This window comes from Musca autumnalis, unplaced genomic scaffold (genome assembly GCF_047663935.1).
Source record: "Musca autumnalis isolate F117 unplaced genomic scaffold, ASM4766393v1 scaffold_2, whole genome shotgun sequence".
NCBI classification, from domain to species: Eukaryota; Metazoa; Arthropoda; class Insecta; order Diptera; family Muscidae; genus Musca; species Musca autumnalis.
The window spans coordinates 228,259,612-228,283,483 of NW_027411755.1; the positions used below are offsets into that span (position 1 = coordinate 228,259,612).

The following is a 23,872-nucleotide window of genomic DNA, read 5'->3' on the forward strand; positions in this document are numbered from 1 at the left end:
CTGACCACCAGTTGGAAAACGGAAAATGGACAACTTTGTTCTACAAAAAACTGAAATTGAATATTCCTAGTATGAGGAAATGTTCTCTGGGACTCTATCTTTCATTCCATGTATTCAGTTTGGACGAGGTTTGTATATTGAAGATTCCAGAGGCGATTCTCTGTCCTGACCACCAGTTGGAAAACGGAAAATGGACAACTTTGTTCTACAAAAAACTGAAATTGAATATTCCTAGTATGAGGAAATGTTCTCTGGGACTCTATCTTTCATTCCATGCATTCAGTTTGGACGAGGTTTGTATATTGAAGATTCCAGAGGCGATTCTCTGTCCTGACCACCAGTTGGAAAACGGAAAATCGACAACTTTGTTCTACAAAAAACTGAAATTGAATATTCCTAGTATGAGGAAATGTTCTCTGGGACTCTTTCTTTCATTCCATGCATTCAGTTTGGACGAGGTTTGTATAGGGGAGATTCCAGAGGCGATTCTATGTCCTGACCACCAGTTGGAAAACGGAAAATGGACAACTTTGTTCTACAAAAAACTGAAATTGAATATTCCTAGTATGAGGAAATGTTCTCTGGGACTCTATCTTTCATTCCATGTATTCAGTTTGGACGAGGTTTGTATATTGAAGATTCCAGAGGCGATTCTCTGTCCTGACCACCAGTTGGAAAACGGAAAATGGACAACTTTGTTCTACAAAAAACTGAAATTGAATATTCCTAGTATGAGGAAATGTTCTCTGGGACTCTATCTTTCATTCCATGCATTCAGTTTGGACGAGGTTTGTATATTGAAGATTCCAGAGGCGATTCTCTGTCCTGACCACCAGTTGGAAAACGGAAAATCGACAACTTTGTTCTACAAAAAACTGAAATTGAATATTCCTAGTATGAGGAAATGTTCTCTGGGACTCTTTCTTTCATTCCATGCATTCAGTTTGGACGAGGTTTGTATAGGGGAGATTCCAGAGGCGATTCTATGTCCTGACCACCAGTTGGAAAACGGAAAATGGACAACTTTGTTCTGCAAAAAACTGAAATTGAATATTCCTAGTATGAGGAAATGTTCTCTGGGACTCTATCTTTCATTCCATGCATTCAGTTTGGACGAGGTTTGTATAGGAAAGATACCAGAGGTGATTCTCTGTCCTGACCACCGGTCAATTTTAGGTTCAAAACAATGCGTTATTTGATATGGTTTGGTAACATTGACGTACATTTAACTCTTGAAAATTACTTATATTTTATTATTTATAATAAGATGGATTGTTTTTAGAGTTTTTCATTCATAATTTTATAAAATTAATTAATTATAATATTCGTCGCTAACTTTTTTCGTCAGCAGGGTTGCAAAAATAGTACTAAATGTGAATTTTTGACGTTCTGTGTCACCCTGTGAATTTCGATAACTCTGTGTTATCGAAAGTTGGCGACGTCGCTAACTTCACGCAGGTCTCATTTTTACTATTTTTTCCGACAACATAAAGGAAAATATGTTATCGTAGTAAAAAGTAGTAGCTTCTTGCAGGTTCTGGAACAGAGCAATAACGTTTTATAATTTGGTCTGTTCCAGTACTGCAAGAATCTACTAATTTTTACTATTTTTTCCGATAACATAAAGGAAAAAGTGTTATCGTAGTAAAAAATAGTAGCTTCTTGCAGGTTCTGGAACAGAGCAATAACGTTTTATAATTGTCATTTGAATGCCTGTTCCAGACCTGCACGAACCTACACATTTTTACTACGATAACAATTTTTCCTTTTCCTTTATGTTATCGAAAAAAGTAAGAATGATTAGATTCTTGTGGTTCTGGACCAGACCATTATTCTTTTTTTTGTTTCCCATAAAAAGATAAGACAAAATTCCTATTCCAGAACTTGCAAGAATCTACAAATTTTTACTATGAAAATATTTTTTCTATGTTATCGAAAATAATAATTGTATAAGTTTGATACGCTCCAACTCATCTTCTCGAGCTCTGTCGATCTTGGATGCTGATTGACATCATCAGGCATCTCCTCGCTCGAGCGCGGATGCCAACGAGCGGTTTATATTAGGAATTAATACTGGTTGTTTTTATTTATTCTTTTCTCCCTCTACTGCTCATCATTCGGTATCAGAGCTTAATAGTATAGTAAATATTAGTAGATTCTTGTAGTTCTTAAACAGAATTGCTCTGTTCCAGAACCTGCAAGAAGCTATTATTTTTTACTACGATAACATTTTGTCCTTTATGTTATCGAAAAAAATAGTACAAATTAGTAGATTCTTGCAGAACTCAAACAGACCAACTTTCTTGCTGTTCTAGAATAGAACAAAAGTCAGTGTCATATGTGCTCTGTTCCAGAACCAGCAAGAATCTACAATTTTTTACTACCATAACAATCCATATGCCTGTTCCAGTACCTGCAAGATAGTCCCGGTCCACACTAGAGTAAATTTCATTAAAAAATTTTATGAAATTAGGTGTTCTTAGGCCGATGGAACTCAATCTAGAGACTCATAACTGCATGTTAAAATTTCGGTGAAATTATTCTAGTGTGGCCCGGGACATATTAATTTTTACTACGATATCAATATGCCTGTTCGATAACTTTGCAAGTAAAAAGTTTTTGCAACTACTTGCAAGACTGAACAAGTTTGTTATCGAACAGCATTTTGTAAAAGTTTGTGCAAATTTGTACAAACTTTTGGGTTATCGTACAGACCTAATTTTTCCTTTATGTTATCGAAAAAAATTGTAGATTCTTGTTTGAGTTCTGGAACAGACCACATTTATGCATTGACAAAAAGTATGTTATCATTTCCCACTGAATTACATTTTCTCCTCAATCATGGTAGAATAAAGTAAAGGTAGGCCACAGCTAACAGCTGATTACAATTTTTTTCTTTTTATGGCCTAATCTGTCAAAATCAGGGTTGACATTTTGTACTGTTTTTGACATTATGCAATCATAAAGGTAGATGTATCGCTGAATTGTTCCAACAAAAAACTTCTGCTATATCTTAAAATTGAAAACAAGGACAAAAAATGTGTATTCGCGTGGGAAAATAAAATTGTTGATTTTTTTAGCAAAACTTACAAATGAACAATTTATCAAATATTGATATTAATTTAAATTTGTTCCAAAAGTACGGGAATGTAAAAAATACAATTTTTGTAAAAATTCTGCTGATATTTATCTGCAAATCGGATACCAACAATCACGATGTCAGATTAGTCAAACTTGTCAAGTAGAAAATAAGTGAATGACATTTTTTCACTGTCATAAGTTGGGGAATAACTTTTGCTATTTTTGGAACACTTTTCCAACAAGAATATTCTGGAGCTTAGCTAAAGAAATGTTTTTGCACTATATGGCACTTTTAACATATAAAAAGTGAAGCTCTATGTTCCATATGTTTTTGCAATACGGGATACCTATGCAGGTACATCTACCATTATTATTGTACCATGCCATTTGACGTTTCAAGCCATGGCTGCAGGGTAGCATTTCTCAGTGATTTTCATACCTGGCCTACCTATACTTCATTGTACCATGTCCTCAATCTTTAAATCGATCAAACGAAGTAATCGCAAATGACAACTAATCGATTAATAGGCACAGAATTCAATTTACAGATACCTATTCGTGACAATTTTCTCGGTGGAAGATTTTTTAATAGGAATTGTACAAAAAAATAATTAAAAATCAAAATTTACATTAAAGAATTGGAATTAGTTCATTGGCGTGTTTAAAACAAGAGACAAATTTTGGAAATACATTGACGGAAGCAGAAAAGTTGAAGAAAAAAAGTAGAAAAGAAGCAGATGGGAGTGCGTCTTTGTATAAGTGTTGTGTCCGTGTGAATGTGAATGACAAGAAGAGTAGATCTCGGTGTGTGAAAAAAGTGCTGGAATTTAATTTAAGGCAAAAGCCGACATCAGCAGCAACAAAAAAAGAAGAAGCGCAGTGAAGAGGCAGACAAACATCATAAAAATTTAATAAAAAAGGAACTAAACATCAAATACTTGGCGGATTGGTGTTGTTGGCGACTTTTACATACAACACTACACTTGTCCGTTGTTGATTCATTAATTTCTCGCCCCATCATAATTTCTTTTGGTGACAAGAAAACGTATTTGTACATCTGACTGAGTAACTCAACGAGGGCGGGGTGTTGTTTTTTATATTGCAAAGCAAAGAACTTCAAGGAGGCCCCGTACATCAAGAGAAAGAAAAAAATCTTTCACTTCTACAACCACATGTTCTTTTAGTTGACAGGAGAGAACAATTTGTATTCCTTTTTTTTTGTGTTTATTGCATTTCAACAAATCATCGTCATCATCAGTGGTCCAAATCATAAGCCGGCCAACGTTTACAAATAATTGTAATCGCCTTTTGTTAAAGAATCATTCGAGATTTTCCAATATTTTAAAGTGAAGTAATTGAAGTAATTATTAAAAAGCTATGATTTTGTTGGAAATCAATAATCGTATCGTCGAGGAGACGTTATTGGTGAAGTTCCGTAATGCCTTGGCCGGGTGAGTAATCATGATTGATAAGGCACAAACTTATCGTAATACTTTTTATATTTTGTATGTTATTTATATTATTTTGGTATGGTATTTGTGTATAAATTCGGGTGTAGTTCTTTTGTTGTTTGCTTGGGCAGGAGGCATTAGCAGAGCGAAGCGTGTGTTGTGGGGGTTTGTTGGGGTTGTATTTTATAGTGTGTGTTTTTATTTTCATTTCTTTTTAGTACGTGTTTTTTTGGAAATTTGTTATGCTTCCAATTTTGCACAACATTGTGTTGAATTTTAATGACAACTTTGGTTGCAAATTATGTAGATTTAACATTTATTGTGGAAGAGCAAGCCCTTGGAATACGTTGTCAATGTTGTCAAATATTCACAAAAAGGCAATATTTTTCGGTATTTCAAAATCCTACATTGATGGGGCATCTTGAACTAATTTAAGGAATGTGTGAATGTGGATTGTGGGAGGGAGGTATGTAGTTGACTTTAAGATTAGGTGTATTGACATAAGCTTTAACTTAAGTAGATTGGCTACAAACTTATTTGAAGCCTCTTCATGAAGTTTACTGCAATATTCTAATCTGAAGATTATTTAGAAAATTTAGAAAATAGTTCTAAAACGAATTAGATTAGATTTAGGTTGTTGTTGTAACAGACCCTTCGTTCCCGCCTTATCCGGCTCTGGCTATATCTTCAGGTCCAGGAATATGGCTGCTTCGATTAGTAGTTGTAACCACAAAGCTCATGCATTTAGTTGAGTAGGTATGGCAATGCAGTTGAAAAGTTGCTTTGCACGGTGTCATCACTCCTTGCACTATGGGGATTTCAGTTCAGTTGCGATAGAAGAGGTATGTACTCTGGGGACCCCATTCACATGATAGTTGTTCATGGCATCTCTAGGTCATGAAGATCCCTATCCACCATACTGTGATTGCGATGACTCACGGCAACACGGAGCAAGTACTGCAAAGTGTTTGCCGTACTAGAAAAATGGTCGACTCCTCATGCAGATGGTCCAGTGATTGCATGATAAAGTACCCTGTTGCAGTTCTCAGGTGGCGTTCAAACAGGTTTGAATACTTTTACATCGCTGTGGATATTTTTTCATCGCGTTGGATCACAGTATGGTGGATAGGACAGACCGATATATCTCATTATATGTGGTCAACAAGGTTTCTTTGAGCCACAAGGGCTGCCAGCTAGGGGCTTTTGGACTTTGTTCCTACATATCAGCAGATAGCTGTGGCATTTGCAAACAACGTAAGCGTACTGTCGAATGTTACCCTTCGGATCATGGTGTGGTTAATGGTCGGAATTCTGCTGACATCGAACTGAACATTGAACAGAGTGGCCGAAGATTCAGTTCACAGGGAAAAAGAAAGGCAAATGGGAAGGCAGAATAAGGAAATAGAGGGAATGGAAATAGAGTGATGAGTTTAGTTCGAACATGGTGGAGGAGGAATTAACCTTACTTAAGAAGATCCGCCCACATGCATATAAGACTCCTGCAGTAAAATCTGAGGGCCGCAGATTCTGTTTGGTCAGTAATGATCCCTACAACAATCCTGATTTCTGACTTCCTAACGGATAAACCGATTTGGTTCAAATTTTGGCTTTCGTAATATTTTACCCAAACTTAGTTTAAGTTCGAAGAGGGGCTATATCGGTCCACTCCTTCGGGTTCCTCCCACACAAAATTTCGGAAAAGTTCAGTTTAGGGCCATCTCTCGAATCGCTTTGATTTTCGTTTTAGCAACTTGTATTCACTGCCCTCCATACGACGGTACAAGTTTCATTAGGGGCAAGTCCATACTTTCTGAGAAAATAGCATGAAATATGCAAAAAAGCCCCTATAACACCGTGTGAGGTTGTCGGAGCGCAACGGATCTGCCGATTCGGCCCAAAATTGGGCCTTAGTAATATTTTGTCCAAATATAGTTTAAGTTCAAAAATGTTCGGAAAATTGTTCGTACGGTAACTCTTGATGGGAGTGCCCGATATGTTCTATACTTTACACATCCTAATATATCTGCCAGATATAGATCAGGTTCAAATATGGACTATATTTGTCCACTCCATCCGGTACCTCCCACACAAAATTTCGGAAAAGTTCAGTTTAGGACCTTATCTCGATTCGCTTTGATTTTTGTTGTAGCAACTTGTATTCACTGCCCCCCATACAACACAATAAGTTTCATTAGGGGCAAGTCAATACTTCCTGAGAAAATAGCCTGAAAGGTACAAAAAACCCCTATGACACCGTGTGTAGTATTTGGAACGCAAATTAACTCTCGAACGGATCTGCCGATTCGGTCCAAAATGTGGCCTTCTTATTTTTATTTTGTGCAAACTTAGTTTAAGTTCGAAGATAATCCATATCGGCCCACTCCGTAAGGTACGTCCCCCACAAAAGCTCAAAAATATTCGGAAAAATTTTGCGCACGACAGATGGACAGATGCTAAACAGGGCTAACGCGATCATATTTTTTCAAAATTAATTTTTTTGTCAAAAATCATATCGTTTTTCGGAACTTTCGAAGCCTATATCTCGGGAAATACGCATTTCCCATGAATGATACAAATCAGCATTCCAAAACCTACCAGTGGACAAAATTTCAAAACTTTCTGAGTCCAGCCACTACATTCATCTTATGCCTATTTGTCTACTCCTTCGGGTACCTCCCACACAAAATATATAAATTCACTTTAAGAACTGCTCTCGAATCACTTTGATTTTTGTTGAAGCGACTTGCATTCGCTGCCTCAATTACGACAGTAAACGTTTTTTCAGGGGCAAGTCCATACTTCTTGAGAAAACAGCACGAATGTTGTAAAAAACCCCTATGGCACCATATGTAGTGGCTGGAGGCCTCGAACCGAATACTGCGTTTGTCCACACTTTGCATATTGTAATATTTCTTCGAATATTCGATGAAATTCGAAGGTGGTGCTTATAGGTCCACTATTTTCGGTACCTCCCCCACAAAAGTTCGAAAATATTCGCTAAAATGGTACACGCGATTTCTCATATACGTAGCAACCGATTTGGTAAAACTTTGGATCTCTAAATATTGTTGAAACATAGTTTATGTTCAAATTTGGGCCATATCTGCCCAATCCTTGTGGTACCACCCACACAAATGTTCAACATTTTTGTGTGGTTCGAGAATCCTTTAGACATTTTTACCGAAGGTTTTCCTAGAGGCTCTGTTTACAGCGATATTATGTTTTTCGCTGGCTAGTGTGATAAAAAAGCCCTATCTTTCGATATCCCCGCAAATTTTTGAGCTTTAATCCTACCCACATTTTGAAAACCCCCTAAATACATACGTTTTTTTGGGAAAAAAGTGTTTCAATCCACACATGCTGAGGGTATATCTCGGTCGGCAAAGCCGACTCATACTTTTTTACTTGTTTATACACGGTGCTCTTGAAACAATTTTAAATGGAAGGTGCTTACACCTTGGAATTTTTTGCGGATTCTGAAACTACAATGTTCATAGATGAGAAAAATTAAAAAACCAAAAAAATCGTCGGAGCGCTTTTAAAATAAATCGCGATTTAAGTCGACATTTTAGGGGTTGTTTAGGTTTAAAGAAAATGTTTAGGACTAAAGAAAATGTTGTAGCTACGAAAATTCTCTACAAGATCGACCTTTATGGTATATTCATAGTTTTTACCATTTTTGAGATATAGAAGTTCAAATTGGGACAATGCATTGACTGTATCGCCCCCTTATAAAACAATGTCATGAAGGGTGCGCCTTAACTAACTTTTGATGAAATACGCTTACTCAAGGGAAGGTTTTGTGAATTCTGAAACAGCAATATTCATAGATGAGAAAAATCCAAAAAAATCTCTGTAGGGATTTTTAAATAAATCGCGGTCAAAATTCACATTTTTAGGTGTTTTTTAGGTTTTCACGATTTTGCTTGGAAACCGCAAGTCCAATCGAAATGGAGCTAAAGGAAATGTTGTAGCTGTGAAAATTCTCTAGAGGACTGACGTTTATCATTTTTTCCCAGCCTGTACCATCCCTGTAGGAAGTGTGGGGTCATGTGTTGACATGTCGCCACTTTGTCTACTAATATGGTGACAAAGTCAACACTTTGTCACCAGGTTGTCAACTATTGATACCTTTACCTTAAAAAGAAGAAGCATTGTGCATATTGACAAATGATAGCCCAACGAAGCGTCCTTTTTTAATTTTCTTAATTGTTTGGCGTAAAATGATTTTTGCGGTTGGTGAAAAAAGTGTTTTTGTAAAAATCAATAAAATATCGTGAAAACTTAAAGCATATAATTTAAATAACAAGTATGAGCAAAAAAAAAAATATAAAAGACATGTGAAAAATAAACAATTCTATAGCAAAGTACGAATTCTGAGGCGACTAACAACATTTGTGGTGAAATTTCGACAATTAGACATTCAGGGCAATCATGAATAAAAATTCCGTGAGGAATTTGTTCCCTTTCCCCAATTTCACAATCTTTTATTTTCGTATTTATGTCCAAAAAGGCAATATTTATGTCGATTAGGCGAGAATATTCCACAAATAGGTGATTCTAATAGTTGTGTAAGTTTTAAAATAAAGATTTTTAAAGAATTTCATATTATTAAATTATTTTCCGTGCGGAAAAATTCCGAGGGAAATATTCATGATTGCCCTGATTATGTGGAATCTTTAGAGAAGATTGTGGAGCCTGATGTATATATTGTCCCGTCTCGCTGGAAATGCTGAATGCAACTAAACATAAAAATGAATTACAATGCTGAAGAATTATTTGGCAAAAATCGATTGTGAGATTTTTCCAATGTTATACAGCTGTAATAGGCAAGAAAATTTAAGGACATATTTTTTATTTAAGTTTATACATGTTTATTCTTTTCAATTCCTAGATGTTATATCAACATTAAGCGAATCGCCTGATAAAACGTTAAGTGCAACAGAAGAGGAACTATTTTAAGCAGACAAGTCATTGGTGCGACTTGGCCAAGAAAATAAAACGAGAACGTTTTTTTATTATTTACAAGTTAAAATATTTAAGCAGCCTTGAAAACATTGTCTTTATTTACTAACAGCCGACATACAGAAACAGGCTGTAATTTTTACTTATGTGGAATCTTTGGCTTAGCCATTTAAAAAGATAAAAATAATGTAATACGCAATTTGTACATTTTTATCATTTTCAATATTATTTGTTTTATTCTTTAATGAAATATAGTATTTAAACAAATGTGTAGCTTCATCTTCTTATTAAATGTACTATATAGCTGTTTTATCTATGAAAAGTTCCAAATAAGCTAAAAAATTTAGTATTGAAAATCTGGTACTATTGACTCACTACCTCCAATGTCTATACTGACTCACTACCTCCATTGTCTATACTGACTTACTACCTCCAATGTCTATACTGACTCACTACCTCCAATGTCAACACATGGTTCCTCAGGAACTACTGACTTACTATTGACATACTAGTTCCATTGTCAGTACTGACTTTCGAATGACACGTTCATACAAAATGTCTATAGGAAATTACATTAGTTGTCTACAGTTTGTCAGTAGTACTGTAGACAATGTCAGTAGTAAGTCAGTATAGATTCACTATTGACATTTCCTACAGGGAATTTTTAGGTTTCATTTGGTGAAAAATTATTAAAAAGTCTTGCTTTATCGACTGAAAGAAAATTCGGCTTTAATACCTCAAAAATTCGCAGAAATGAAGTGACTGTTCTATCCTGATGACCAAAAATAATTGCCTATTTTTCATAGTATTATCGGTAGATTGGTCAGAAAATCATTTCGCGAAGAGCTAGAAACATAATTTTTTCTGTCTTTGATACGGAACATCATAGACTTTAAATCCCCACGAGATAAAAAAAAACGCAGATTCATTCGTTTTGGGGTAAATAAGGTAACATTAACAAAAATTTAGGTGTTCTATTCTACTGACGTGGAGTGTATCTCAAAAAGGGTAAAACCGACGAGAATACCATAAAGGTCAATCTTGTAGAGAATTTTCATAGCTATAACATTTTCTACAGTCCCATTTTAATAGGACTTGCGTTTTCTAAGCAAAATCGTGAAAACCTAAACAACTCCTAAAAATGTCAACTTAAATCGCGATTTATTTAAAAAGCGCTCCGGCGGTTTCTTTTGTTTTTAGATTTTTCTCATCTATGAACATTGTAGTTTCAGAATCCGCAAAAACTTCCGAGGTGTAAGCACCTTCCATTTAAAATTGTTTCAAGAGCACCGTGTATAATAAATTTCAATATAACCTACCTACAAACAATTTTCTATTTTTGAGAAGCTATAACTTTATAGTAACACCATATATGGACAAAATTCTTTGACGATTGTCCTATTTGAAGTGTTCTCAATAAAATAAGATCATAAAATTATAAAAAGTCGACAACACATTTTTCGATTTTTGTCCACTGAGGCACCATTGTGAGCCGTGAGTATTGCCCTATTTATTGCAAATCGCCTCGGGATGCTTGACACTGAACTAGTGTTGAATATTCAGTACAGCATTTAACACCACCTGTACAGTAATTATCCTAGACAAGTTCGAAATATTGTTCAGCCAATTAAGATGGGGCAGACCACTGCATTACATGTCTTTGAAACACAATTTTTTTCATTAGAGTTCTGCTGGAATATACGTCCTCCATGCCACAAGAAGGCTTTAGGTCAGACAATATATAAATAATCTATTACCATAGTTCCTATTTTGTCATTCTCACTGTGTATGCCATTCTCCACCAAAAAAATCGGGTTCCATGGTTTTGGTACAACATGGTACCATGACCTAACTACTCCAATTAGGAATTATACATTTATTAGATTGTTTGTGCTTTTTTATTTAAAAATTAACTAAACAGGAAAGTCCAATTACATCTCATCACAACTTAATTTAGTTACACACAAACTTTTATTTAGATCTTGTCTTTTAAAAATCATATTTTTTAATATTACTTTTCACACATATAAAAATATGTATGCTGTGCATATGCAGGCTTAGGCTGATGGCTTTGACACAGAAATGAATTGTGACGTTTTATTCAGCATTAAGATGACTAATAAAAGTGATAAACAAACCAATACTAAAATGGCTTGTTTGTGTGTGCTGCTATTGTACACTTCATTAAGCGAAACTTGAATGACTATTTTTCGTAAACACTGAACGTCTAGCGGCTTAACAATGCATCTTAATGACATCAATTCGATTTGTTTGAAATTATTAGTTTGAGTTATGCAATATTGTTAAATGCATCAGGTATTTAATTGCAATACTTACTTACTTAGCTGGCCCATTACAGAATATTTGTTCCATAGGCCGAACTAAGAAAAAATCTCCATTTCTCTCTATTTGTTGCTTCGCTCAAGTACCCAGGCTTCGGAGCCATACATCAGCACGGGTAGTATCAGTGTTTTATAGAGCGTTATTTTTGTTTGACGAGATGTGGCTTTGTTTTTAAACTGCTTACTTAAACCAAAGTAGCATCTGTTGGCCAAAACAATTCTTCTTTTTATTTCACAACTGATGTCGTTTGTTGTGTTAACGGAGGTGCCGAGGTAGATGAAGTCTTTTACTACCTCATTATTATAGGAACCAACTTCCACAGTCGGTCCGAGCTCAATGGACGCATTGCGCGTCGACACCATCAACTTGGTCTTCTCACCGTTTACCGCCAGACCCACTTTAGCAGATTCTCCTTCGACCTTCATAAAGTTATCAGTTACTTCTTTTACTGATCGGCCCATGATGTCTATATCATCAGCATAAGGAAGTAACATGTGACTATTGGTGTAGATTGTGACACTTCTTTTGACGTTTGCTCTCGTATAACTGTTTCCAGCAGGAGTTGAAGAGATCACACGAAAGGCTGTATCCTTGTCTGAAACCTCTTTTGGTACCAAACTCTTCGGAGAGGTTCTTTCCTATTTTAACTGAGGACCTCGTGTGAGTTAAAGTCATTTTACAAGGCCGGATGAGCTTTGCGGGGATACCAAATTCAGACATGGCTTGGGATACCTTTGAACGGAGCGGGCTGCTTTATAATCGACAAAAAGGTGGCAGGTGTCGATCTGCATCTCTTGGGTCTTCTCCAGGATTTGTCGCAGGGTAAATATCTGGTCAATGGTGGACTTGCCAGGTCTAAAGCCGCATTGGTATGGTTCAATTATCTCGTTGACCATAGGCTTTAGTCGTTCGCACAAAATCCCGGACACGATCTTGTAGGCAATATGGAGTAGACTTATGCCCCTATAGTTAGAGCATACAGTCTTATTTCCCTTCTTGTGGACGGGGCACAGGATACTCAGGTTCCAATCGTCGGGTACTCGTTCTTCCTGCCAGATGGTGGTAACTAGCTGATGAATACACCTTATCAGCGTGTCGCCTCCGGTTTTGAACAGCTCGGCTGGCAAGCCATCCGCTCTTGCTGCCTTATTATTCTTCACCCGATTTATTGCTGTCTTTACCTCATCTTGGCTGGGCGGTATACATTCAATACCATCTTGTGGGATTGGGACTGTGGTATCTTCGTCGTCTACGTTGCTATTAGATACTAACGGTTTTGAAAAATCTTCTTTCCATATCCTGAGTACACTATCTGTATCAGTTACCAAATTACCTTGCTGGTCTATACAGGAGGATGTGCCTGTACCAAAGCCATCAGTTTGATGCTCGACTCTTTGGTAGAATTTTCGGACTTCATTCTGGCTCCTGTACATCTCGATTTTTTCACACTCCCGCTTTTCCGTCTCTCTCTTTTTCCTGCGGAAAAGACGTTTCTCCTCTCTCCTCTTCTCCCTGTATCTCTCTCGTGCGCTACGCTTTGCTACGGATTGTAAAGTAGCCCTATATGCCGCATTTTTCTCTTCGGTGGCAGCACGACACTCCTGATCATACCATGGATTCCTTGGTGGAGGTCTCTGGTATCCAAGTATGGATTTTGCGGCTGTTTGCATGGAGTGGGCAATGCTTTGCCATTGCGCTGATATGTTATCGGGATGAGGAGTGCTTTGATTAAGCAATTGGGCTAGTTGAGTGTAATATACTGTGGCTATCTGTTGTGATTGCAGCTTACCGATGTCTAACTTTCGTGTTGTGTCTGTTCGTACTTTGTTTGCTACGTTTAAGCGGGTGCGTACCTTTGCTGCAACAAGGTAGTGGTCCGAATCAATGTTTGCGCCTCGGAACGATCGTACATCCAACACGCTTGATGAATGTCTTCCATCTATCACAACATGATCAATTTGATTTCTTGTTTTCTGATCTGGAGACAGCCGGTACCCTTATGAATATCCAGATGATTAAATCTAGTACTGCTAACTACCATGTTTTTTGCAGCTGCAAAGTCTATCAGCCTCATACCATTGTCAGATGTTTCACTGTGGAGACTGAATTTCCCGACTGTTGGGCCAAAGACATTCTCCTTTCCAATTTTGGCATTGAAATCGCCTAGAATGATTTTAATGTCATGGGCAGGGCAACGGTCATATGTTTCTTCTAAGCGCTCGTAAAATATATCTTTGGTCTGTTCGTCCTTTTCTTCAGTGGGAGCATGAGCGCCAGTGAACTGAAACTAGCGTTGGTGGTATTATTTTACCAAGATTTTATTAACCACATTTTTATTGAAACATAATTTATCACAAGTAAAATTTCGTTAGCTTTGATTATTTAATTTTGTTTTCTTGTCAGTGCATTCGTTATCTTTTTGAATGATAAGGCAATTATATACTTCAATTGTAATAAAATTTTATTTGTTTGTAAATATGTACCCTGCTGTGGCCAATGACTAATACATTTCAATTTTTATTTATTTACAGATTAAAACCAGAATCAATAGACATAAAAATAGCAGATTTTGATGGTGTGTTATTTCACATATCCAACATAAATGGAGATAAGACTAAAGTTCGAGTAAGTGTTGAGAATAAACAATATAATAATACAGTAGAATCATGATTTGCAATCCTAAATATTATCCTTTCGCAAAACAAAAGACTTAAGTAAAATCACTCTATAGTCTCTAAATGATTCTCTTACACCTTATGAATGATCATGTTTCTACTGTTCAAACATGCCTACATATAAAACCGCATTCTTATTTACAACTTATTTTATTAACAATGCACAACAAACAGTCACGCTCCAACACTGCTAATTTTGATTTATGTTTTTATACCAATTACAGACTAGCATTTCTTTAAAATTCTATCAACAATTACAAGAACATGGTGCCGATGAATTGCTCAAGCGTGAATATGGCAGTCTGCTAACTGAAACGGAAGATGGTAAGACAAATAAAACAGAAAAAAATTGTAAGTTTATGGCCTTGCACATATTTATTTTTTTCTTTTCTTTCATTTAGGCTACAATGTATCCGTACTTATTAATTTAGAAGATATACCCTCAGATTGGGAACAAGTTGCCAAAAAGATTGGCTTGCTGAAACGTAATTGTTTTGCGTCCGTATTTGAGAAATATTTCGATTTCCAAGAACAAGGTGAAGAAGGCCAAAAACGTGCTGTTATCAATTATAGAAACGATGAGACTTTGTAAGTTCAGTAAACACTGGGGGTTAATCTGAATGAAATATTCCCCGTAAGATTTATCTTTCCGCCTTTTCAACTTAAAGGAGAAAGTGAGAAAACTCAGGGGGAATTTACGTACAGAATAATCCCCATTTTGATAATTGTATTCATATTAATTTTTTGTTTTTTTTTTATATTCTAACCAGGTATGTTGAGGCCAAAGCGGATCGTGTTACTGTTGTTTTTAGTACCATATTCCGTGATGAAGATGATGTTGTTATAGGTAAAGTTTTTATGCAAGAATTACGTGAAGGACGTCGTGCATCGCATACTGCACCACAAGTGCTCTTTTCGCATCGTGAACCACCATTAGAATTGGCCAATACGGAGGCTAAAGTTGGCGATAATATTGGTTATGTTACATTTGGTAAGTTTTTTTTTTGATTTTTTGATCATTTTTCTGAAAGGACAGTGAATGGTATCAGGAATAAAGCTTGCTTGATATCTAAAAAATGGTCTCTATCTCGTAGAATAGTTGGATGAAATTACATAATTTCATCGTTTAATTTAACTCCTTCGGACCGAATAGCGAATATCACCTAGTATTGTAGCTGGAATTCAAAGTTTTGATGGTTTCTTTTTCTCAAAATATATTAATCGACTCTCATGTTTTAATGTGATCTTCTTCGTCTGAGTTGTCTATTGGAGTTTAAGCTGGAGCACATTCATTTAACAGTTTGACCTTGTCAAAATGATCTGTGTAATTTGGATATTTCGTATATACGATCACAACACGATCCTTATCAAGGCCCAAAGTGTTCAGTAGGTACCTAAAGAGTGGATCGATATAGTCCATATTAGAAATGGATCTACTTCTATGAGTCATTTTTTTCGATAATTATCGTGAAAAATCACCCACTTTAGTTGGTTTGACCTTTTGGGTCGTTATGTCAGAAAGCATGGAAATGCCCAAACAAAATTATATCGTTTTAATCACAATCACAAGGATTACCTTCGATGCATGTATGTTAGTGGTAGAAATTGTATGTCCACCGTATTATCTGTGAGTAGTGGGGTACCTCAAGGTTCAGTCTTAGGTCCCTTATTGTTCATTATGTATGTTAATGATTTGTTTAGTCGCATTAGCAGTAGGAACTGTTTGTCCTTTGTGTTTGCCGATGACGATCTGCAGCTCTTATTTGTTGGTGATTTTGTCTTTTTGGATATTCTGCAAAATACCATAGATTTTACTGTTAGCCTCTTAGTGGAGTGGATGTCCACCAACAATGGCCTGAAAGTTAACACAGAAAAAACAAAGGCGATTTATTTGGTCGCATACCTGACGGTGCAATTACGGTTAACATCTGTAATAATCTTATAGATGTCGTTAGCAAATTAAATTGCTTGGGTACAGTGATTGATAGCAATTTGGCATTTGAAGCCCATGTCAACTCGGTGGTGTCTAAGGTTAACTTTTCTTTGATAAAGTTATGTTCGTTAGACCTAGTGTTGCCCCCGCGCAATAAAAGTACTGGTGGTGCATGCATTAATAATGCCAATATTTCTGTATGCCTCGAGATTTTTAGTGGTTATTGTGGTTATGTGTTACGTAAATTGCGTTTACTGTTCAACAGAGTCATTCGTTATGTTTATAATTTACGTCGGCATCAGCATGTTTCATCATAAGCTGAATGTTTTCTTGGATGTAGTTTTAAAAAAATTGTGTGTAATAGAAACATTTGTTTTTATAAAATAATTAAGCAGCAGGCTCCATTATCTGTAGTCAGCTTGTTTTCTTTTGGGAGATTTACAAGAAATATGCAAATTGTGTTGCCGTGTTTGACCCTTATTTTGGAAAGGTAATTTTTTAGTAAGAATTGCGCGCATGTTTAACAGATTTCCGGAGCACCTTAAGTCATTTAATTTTTCGTTAGGAAGTTATAAAAAAACCTTTTCTTGCATGCTCAGGCAAATGAATTTTGAATTATTTATATCTAACTGCTATATTTTATTTGTTTTATTGATCTCAATCTTGCTAATAGTTTTAAATTGTGTGAGTAGTAAAACATGTGTTTAATTTTATGTACTATTTTTGTATGTTTCAATTTAGATTTTATTCCATTTAATTTTTAGTTTGGATAGGCTAAAGAGGAGTCATCTAAATGGTTGTTATTGTTTGCTATATTACGAAGAAAGATTCGGAGTAGTTTAAGGTTTTGTTGTTTGGCGTAACTTGTTATGGCCTATTGAGGCTTTGTTACAATGAAACGTGGAAAAATAAATAAGTAAATAAATAAATAAATAAACAAATAAATAAATAAACAAATAAATAAACAAATAAATAAATAAATAAATAAATGCCTCAAAAGGTACAGATTTTTTAAGCGAATATGTTGAACATTTATAACGGAGGAGCCGGATGAAGTTTTTCAAAAAAGTCAGTTTTCAAACTCGATTTAAGTTTGAGAGAAATATGACGATTTGCAAAGTTTGGACCAATGCCAGACACCCCTTTCATTATACCCTCAGCACTTATGCTAACGAGGGTATATACACTTTTATACGGGCAAAATGTGCCTCATCGAAATAATGGTTTTAGACCCCAAATATGTTTGGACGAAATGTGTTTCAGACAATTTGGAGTCGATTGAGCAATGTCCGTCCGTCTGTCTGTCTGGCTGGAGCGCACGATAACTCTCGAAGGGATGAACCGATTTAGTCCATATTTTGCCCATCGTGAAACGTGTACCAGACTTAAATAAGGTTTCAATATGGACTCAATCGGTCCACTCCTTCGGGCACCCTCCACACAGAATTTCGGAAAAGTTCAGCTTAGGGCCATCTCTCGAATCGCTTTGATTTTTGTTTTAGCAACTTGTATTCACTGCCCCCCATACGCCCATACGACGGTACAAGTTTAATTAGCGGCAAGTCCATACTTCCTGAGAAAATAGCATGCAAGTTGTCCCCTATGACACCGTGTGAGGTGGTTGGAGCGCAAGATAAATCTAGAACCGATCTGCCGATTCTCTCCAAAATTTGGCCTTAGTAATATTATGTCCAAATATAGTTTAAGTTCGAAGATAAGCCATATCGGTCCACTCCTTCAGGAACCTCCCCCACAAAAGTTCAAAAATGTTCAGAAAAATTATTCATACGGTAACTCTTGAAGGTAGTGGCCGAATTGGTCCATACTTTGCACATCCTAATATATCTACCAGATATAGATCAGGTTCAAATATGGACTTTATTTGTCCACTGCATCCCTTACCTCCCACATAAAATGTCGGATATGTTCACTTTACGACCTTATATCGAATCAATCGTTGCCTCAATTACGATGGGAAAAGTTTTTTTCAGTGGCAAGTCCATACTTCTTGAGCAAACAGCCCGAAGGGTGACTGGAGATCCACTTCCATAATGGTCAATGTCGATCCATTCCTTTAAGTATCTCCTACGCAAAACTTTTGATCTTTAATCCTAATCAACATTTTTGTCGGTTCAAACGCCCAAAATTTTTAAAACCCCCTAACTACATTCGTATTTTGGGAAAAAAATTGTATCAATATATACAGGCTGAGGGTATATCTCTGTCGGCAAAGCCAACTGATACTTTTTTACTTGTTTTTTTTTGTGCTCACCAGCCATTTTATTTGGACACCGTAGGATTTTTTAAAACATTTGGAATTTTATATCGCTGTAAACATGACCACAATTAGTACCTTCTGTAAAAATTTCCAAACTATCTTTTATTAGCCTTTAAACTACATTTAAGCGAACATGTTGAACTTTTGTGAGGGTGGTACCCGACGGAGTTGATCGATATAAACCTTCTTGGAACTTATTGTAAGTTCGGAAGAAAGTTACGTTTCGGTCAGTGCAAAATATTTCAAAACTATGCCAGAATGCACTTTGGCGAAATTTTTTGAAATTTGCTGGAATGTACCTGAAGTACTGAACCGATACAGTCCATATTCGAACTTGATCTATTTCCAGAAAAATGATTACGATGTGCAAAGTTTGAACTAAATTGGTTACTCCTTACGAATGTTTCATGCGCATCATTCCAGCGAATAATTTTTGAAAATTTGTGGGTGAGGTACCCGAAGGACCGACTAATATAAGTTTGAATATTACGAAGAATAAAGCTTCAACCAATTGGGTTGGTCTGTTTGAGGAATACAGTGGCAGTGGTATAGTTGATGCCGTAACTTATATTTTGGGAGTTAAAAGTGGGATGTTACCATTGTAAACCTCTGAAATGTCTCTCAGATACTTCTATAATAATATGTTGCATACTTAAAATGACGGGCGTAAGCCTTAATTCCAATAAATTGCGCATTGATATAGTGAAGAAAAATATATTAACTTATATTTTGGGAGTTAAAACTTACTATCTAAAGATTTATCTCTCAAATACTCCGAAATTAATAGTAATAATAAATTTTTTTGGAGTTAAAAGTGGGATGTTACCATTGTAACCCTCTGAAATATCTCTCAAATACTCCTATAATAATGTGTTGCATACTTAAAATGACGTGCTAATATGAATAGCTAGTACGTATGGGTTTGTTGCAATACATTTGTAGATTTTTTATATAATTACATTTATATTGTTACGAATGTAACTGATAGGTTTAGGTTAATTTAGTTTAATTTCCGTTAATTTAAAAATTTGAATTGTAACGTAAAGTTTTTATTACGCAGTTACTTTATTTAAGCAACAACAACTACCATGTAGAACTCTCTTCATTATTCTAGATGTTACTTTTCCTTTTATTAATGTGCTTTTGTCTGTTTTGCCATAATCATGTAATTATCGTTTAGTTGCTACTTCATTCTTGCATTTGTTTGTTGTTGTAATTACGTCATTACTGTGCTTGTCGTCCGCCTGTATTCCCCCATGTATGTATGTGAGTATGGTTGTTCGCTTAGTGCGAATGTGCGTCTGTGTGTTCGTTGCACAGATTCGAGGTGTTGCCAGACTTTCTGGATAATTCTAGACCAAGGAGACTTTGGGGTATAAATACAGGGGAACTGGCAATGACGAGTTGAGTTGGGTTTTAAGCGTTGAACTGAACAGATCGGTAAAAGAGTAGCTGCGTGCTAACAAGAGACTTGCTGTGTGCTTAGTAATTAAAGTCGGTTCTGAATAAGTGTAATAAAGTAAATAAAGCATTGTAGAAACGTAATCTAAAACGAACCCTGTTTTATTTGGTACAAATCGTACTGGGGAATAAAACAACGTCTACACGGAGATTAGTTAAATCTAATTCCGTAACAATATTTTATTTAAGCATTAATTCCAATAAATTGCGCATCGATATAGTGAAGAAATATATTTTGGGAGTTAAAAGTGGGTTATCTCTTACTATCTAAAGATTTATCTCTCAAATACTCCGAAATTAACAATGCGAAGTCATCGAATGATTGAAAATTAAAGTGCTCAATCTTATTTGCCTTTGCAAACAATCAAAGAAAATTCACAGTAAAAAAATCGTCAAAGACGTTACTAACAAAACCACATGTTTACAGGAGAAGCAAAAAAAACGTTAAAAAAAGGGAAGCTGTTTTGTACAATAGGTGTGTTCGTTTACTCAATAATTTGTACAATTCCAGTAACTTCTTGCAAAGGAATGGAAATATCCATTCGTTTAAATTGATTTGGATTTAAAAGTGGGATATTACCATTGTAGCATTCTGTAATGTCTCTCAAATACTCCTATAACATTTTTTGCATACTTAACATAATGTGCTAATATTAATAGATAGTACATATGGTTTTGTTGCAATACATTTGTAGATTTTTTACAAATGGTTTTCTTTTATTTATTCCAAGAAAATTCGTATTGGTATATTTGATGCAGTAACTTATATTTTTGGAGTTAAAAGTGGGATGTTACCATTGTAACCCTCTGAAATATCTCTCAAATACTCCTATAATAATGTGTTGCATACTTAAAATGACGTGCTAATATCAATAGCTAGTACGTATGGGTTTGTTGCAATACATTTGTAGATTTTTTATATAATTACATTTATATTTTATTTAAGTATTAATTCCAATAAATTGCGCATTGATATAATGAAGAAAAATATATTCGGTAACTTATATTTTGGGAGCTAAAAGTGGGTTATCTCTTACTATCTAAAGATTTATCTCTCAAATACTCCAAAATAAAAACGCGAAGACATCGAATGATTGAAAATTGAAGTATTCAATCTTATTTGCCTTTGCAAACAATCAAAGAAAATTCACAGTTAAAAAAATCGTCAAAGATGTTAATAACAAAAACACAAGTTTACAGGAGAAGCAAAAAATGATATAAAATGAAAAACTTTTTTTGTACAATAGGTATGTTCGTTTACTCAATAATTTGTTCAATTCTAGTAACTTCTTGCAAACGACTAAGCTATGATATTTCATTGAAATATCCCTTCGTTTAAATTTGGAGTTAAAAGTGGGATATCACCATTGTCTCTTAAATACTCCAATAATAATTTATTGCATACTTAAAATAATGTGCTAATATTAATAGTTAGTATGTATGGTTTTGTTGCAATACATTTGATACAAGAAAATTCGCAGTGGTATATTTGATGTAGTAACTTATATTTTTGGAGTTAAAAGTGGGATGTTACCATTGTAACCCTCTGAAATGTCTCTCAAATACTCCTATAATAATTTGTTGCATTCTTAAAATGACGTGCTAATATCATTAGCTAGTACGTATGGGTTTGTTGCAATACATTTGTAGATTTTTTTATAGAATTATATTATATTTAAGCCTTAATTCCAATAAATTGCGCATTGATATAGTGAAGAAAAATATATTCAGTAATTTATATTTTGGGAGTTAAAAGTGGGTTATCTCTTACTATCTAAAGATTTATCTCTCAAATACTCCGAAATTAACAATGCGAAGTCATCGAATGATTGAAAATTAAAGTATTCAATCTTATTTGCCTTTGCAAACAATCAAAGAAAATTTACATTTAAAAAATCGTCAAAGACGTTACTAACAAAACCACAGGTTTACAGGAGAAGCAAACAACTTTATAAAATGAAAAATTGTTTTGTACAATAGGTGTGTTCGTTTACTAAAAAATTTGTACAATTCCAGTAACTTCTTGCAAACGACTAAGCTATAACATTTCATTGAAATATCCCATCGTTTAAATTGATTTGGAGTTATAAGTGGGATATTACCATTGTAACCTTCTGTAAGGTCTCTCAAATACTCCAATAATAAGTTATTGCATACTTAAAATTATGTGCTAATATTAATAGTACATATAGTTTTGTTGCAATACATTTGTAGATTTTTTGCAAATGGTTTACTTTTATTTATTCCAAGACAATTCGTAGTGGTATATTTGATGCAGTAACTCATATTTTGGGAGTTAAAAGTGGGATGTTACCATTGTAACCCTCTGAAATGTCTCTCAAATACTCCTATAATAATTTGTTGCATGCTCAAAATGACGTGCTAATAACAATAGCTAGTACGTTTGGGTTTGTTGCAATACATTTTAGATTTTTTATAGAATACACTTATATTTAAGCCCTAATTCCAATAAATTGCGCATTGATATAGTGAAGAAAAATATATTCAGTAACTTATATTTTGGGGGTTAAAAGTGGGTTATCTCTTACTATCTAAAGATTTAACTCTCAAATACTCCGAAATTAACAATGCGAAGTCATCGAATGATTGAAAATAAAAGTGTTCAATCTTATTTGCCTTTGCAAACAATCAAAGAAAATGCACAGTTTAAAAATCGTTAAAGACATTACTAACAAAGCCACAAGTTTGCAGGAAAAGCAAAAAAACGTTGTAAAATGAAAAACTGTTTTGTACAATAGGTGTGTTCGTTTACTCAATAATTTGTACAATTCCACTAACTTCTTGCAAAGGACTAAAGCGGGGTACACGCGATCAGTTTTGACTGCCGATTTTTCAGAATTATCGATTACTGTCAAACAGTCCAGCAACCAATATTTTTCGGTTGATTTGTGTTAATTTTAAATGCAGGAGTTAAAAGTGGGATATCTCTTAATGTTAAAAGATGTGTCTCTCAAACACTCCCATATTAAAATTGGCAAAATTAAACAATGTTTAAATAAAGCATTTAATCTGGTTTATATTTGTGAACATTTCATATGCGCCTTCATTGTTTTCATTAAAAATATATGCTTTTCATATTCTCAAATATTAATCCATACGTGTTAAACTATAATTAAATGATGACAAACTATAATTAGTAGCAAAGACTAATTTGTTTTTCTTTCTCAGTGCAACTCATCTGACAAATACGATTATAGGAGTTAAAAGTGGGATATTTCTTATTAACTAAAGATGTATCTCTCAAATACTCCCAAAGTAATTTATGCAGAAATAAATGATGATTGAAACATGTAGTATTCAATTCAATTTATAGTTGCAAACAAATAGAATGAATATTCATTCGAATTTTAATATTTATGTAGTAGTGGTATTGTTATGGAGTTAAAAGTGGGATATGTCCTATTCAAATACTCCAACATACATATATCTATGCTTTGTTAAACAATGCAGAAATGACAACACATTTAACGAGGTTTAGAATTGCGTACATGCAATTCTTGCTTCTTGCATTAATTTTTTATGGAAAATAAGTTTATTGGAGTTAAAAGTGGGTTATTTCTTATAATTTAAAGATTTATCTCTCAAATACTCCTAGATTAACTTTGCTAGTATAAATAATATTTGAAGCTTATAATACTCAATTAGATTTATTGTATTTGCAAAC

The 23,872-nt window shown here is 34.8% G+C and overlaps 1 protein-coding gene across 1 annotated transcript in view; it reads left to right on the top strand.

The window, feature by feature from the left end:
• The first annotated feature begins 3,506 nt into the window (after window positions 1-3,506).
• The window catches only part of Arpc2 (Actin-related protein 2/3 complex, subunit 2), a 31,449-nt gene continuing 11,083 nt past the window's right edge, over window positions 3,507-23,872 (top strand). Inside the window, exons 1-5 of the mRNA XM_073970991.1 lie at window positions 3,507-4,532; window positions 14,372-14,465; window positions 14,740-14,839; window positions 14,917-15,103; window positions 15,286-15,506. Coding sequence (XP_073827092.1) covers window positions 4,459-4,532; window positions 14,372-14,465; window positions 14,740-14,839; window positions 14,917-15,103; window positions 15,286-15,506 — 676 coding nt within the window. The 5' untranslated portion in view covers window positions 3,507-4,458. The remainder of the gene's footprint in view (window positions 4,533-14,371; window positions 14,466-14,739; window positions 14,840-14,916; window positions 15,104-15,285; window positions 15,507-23,872) is intronic.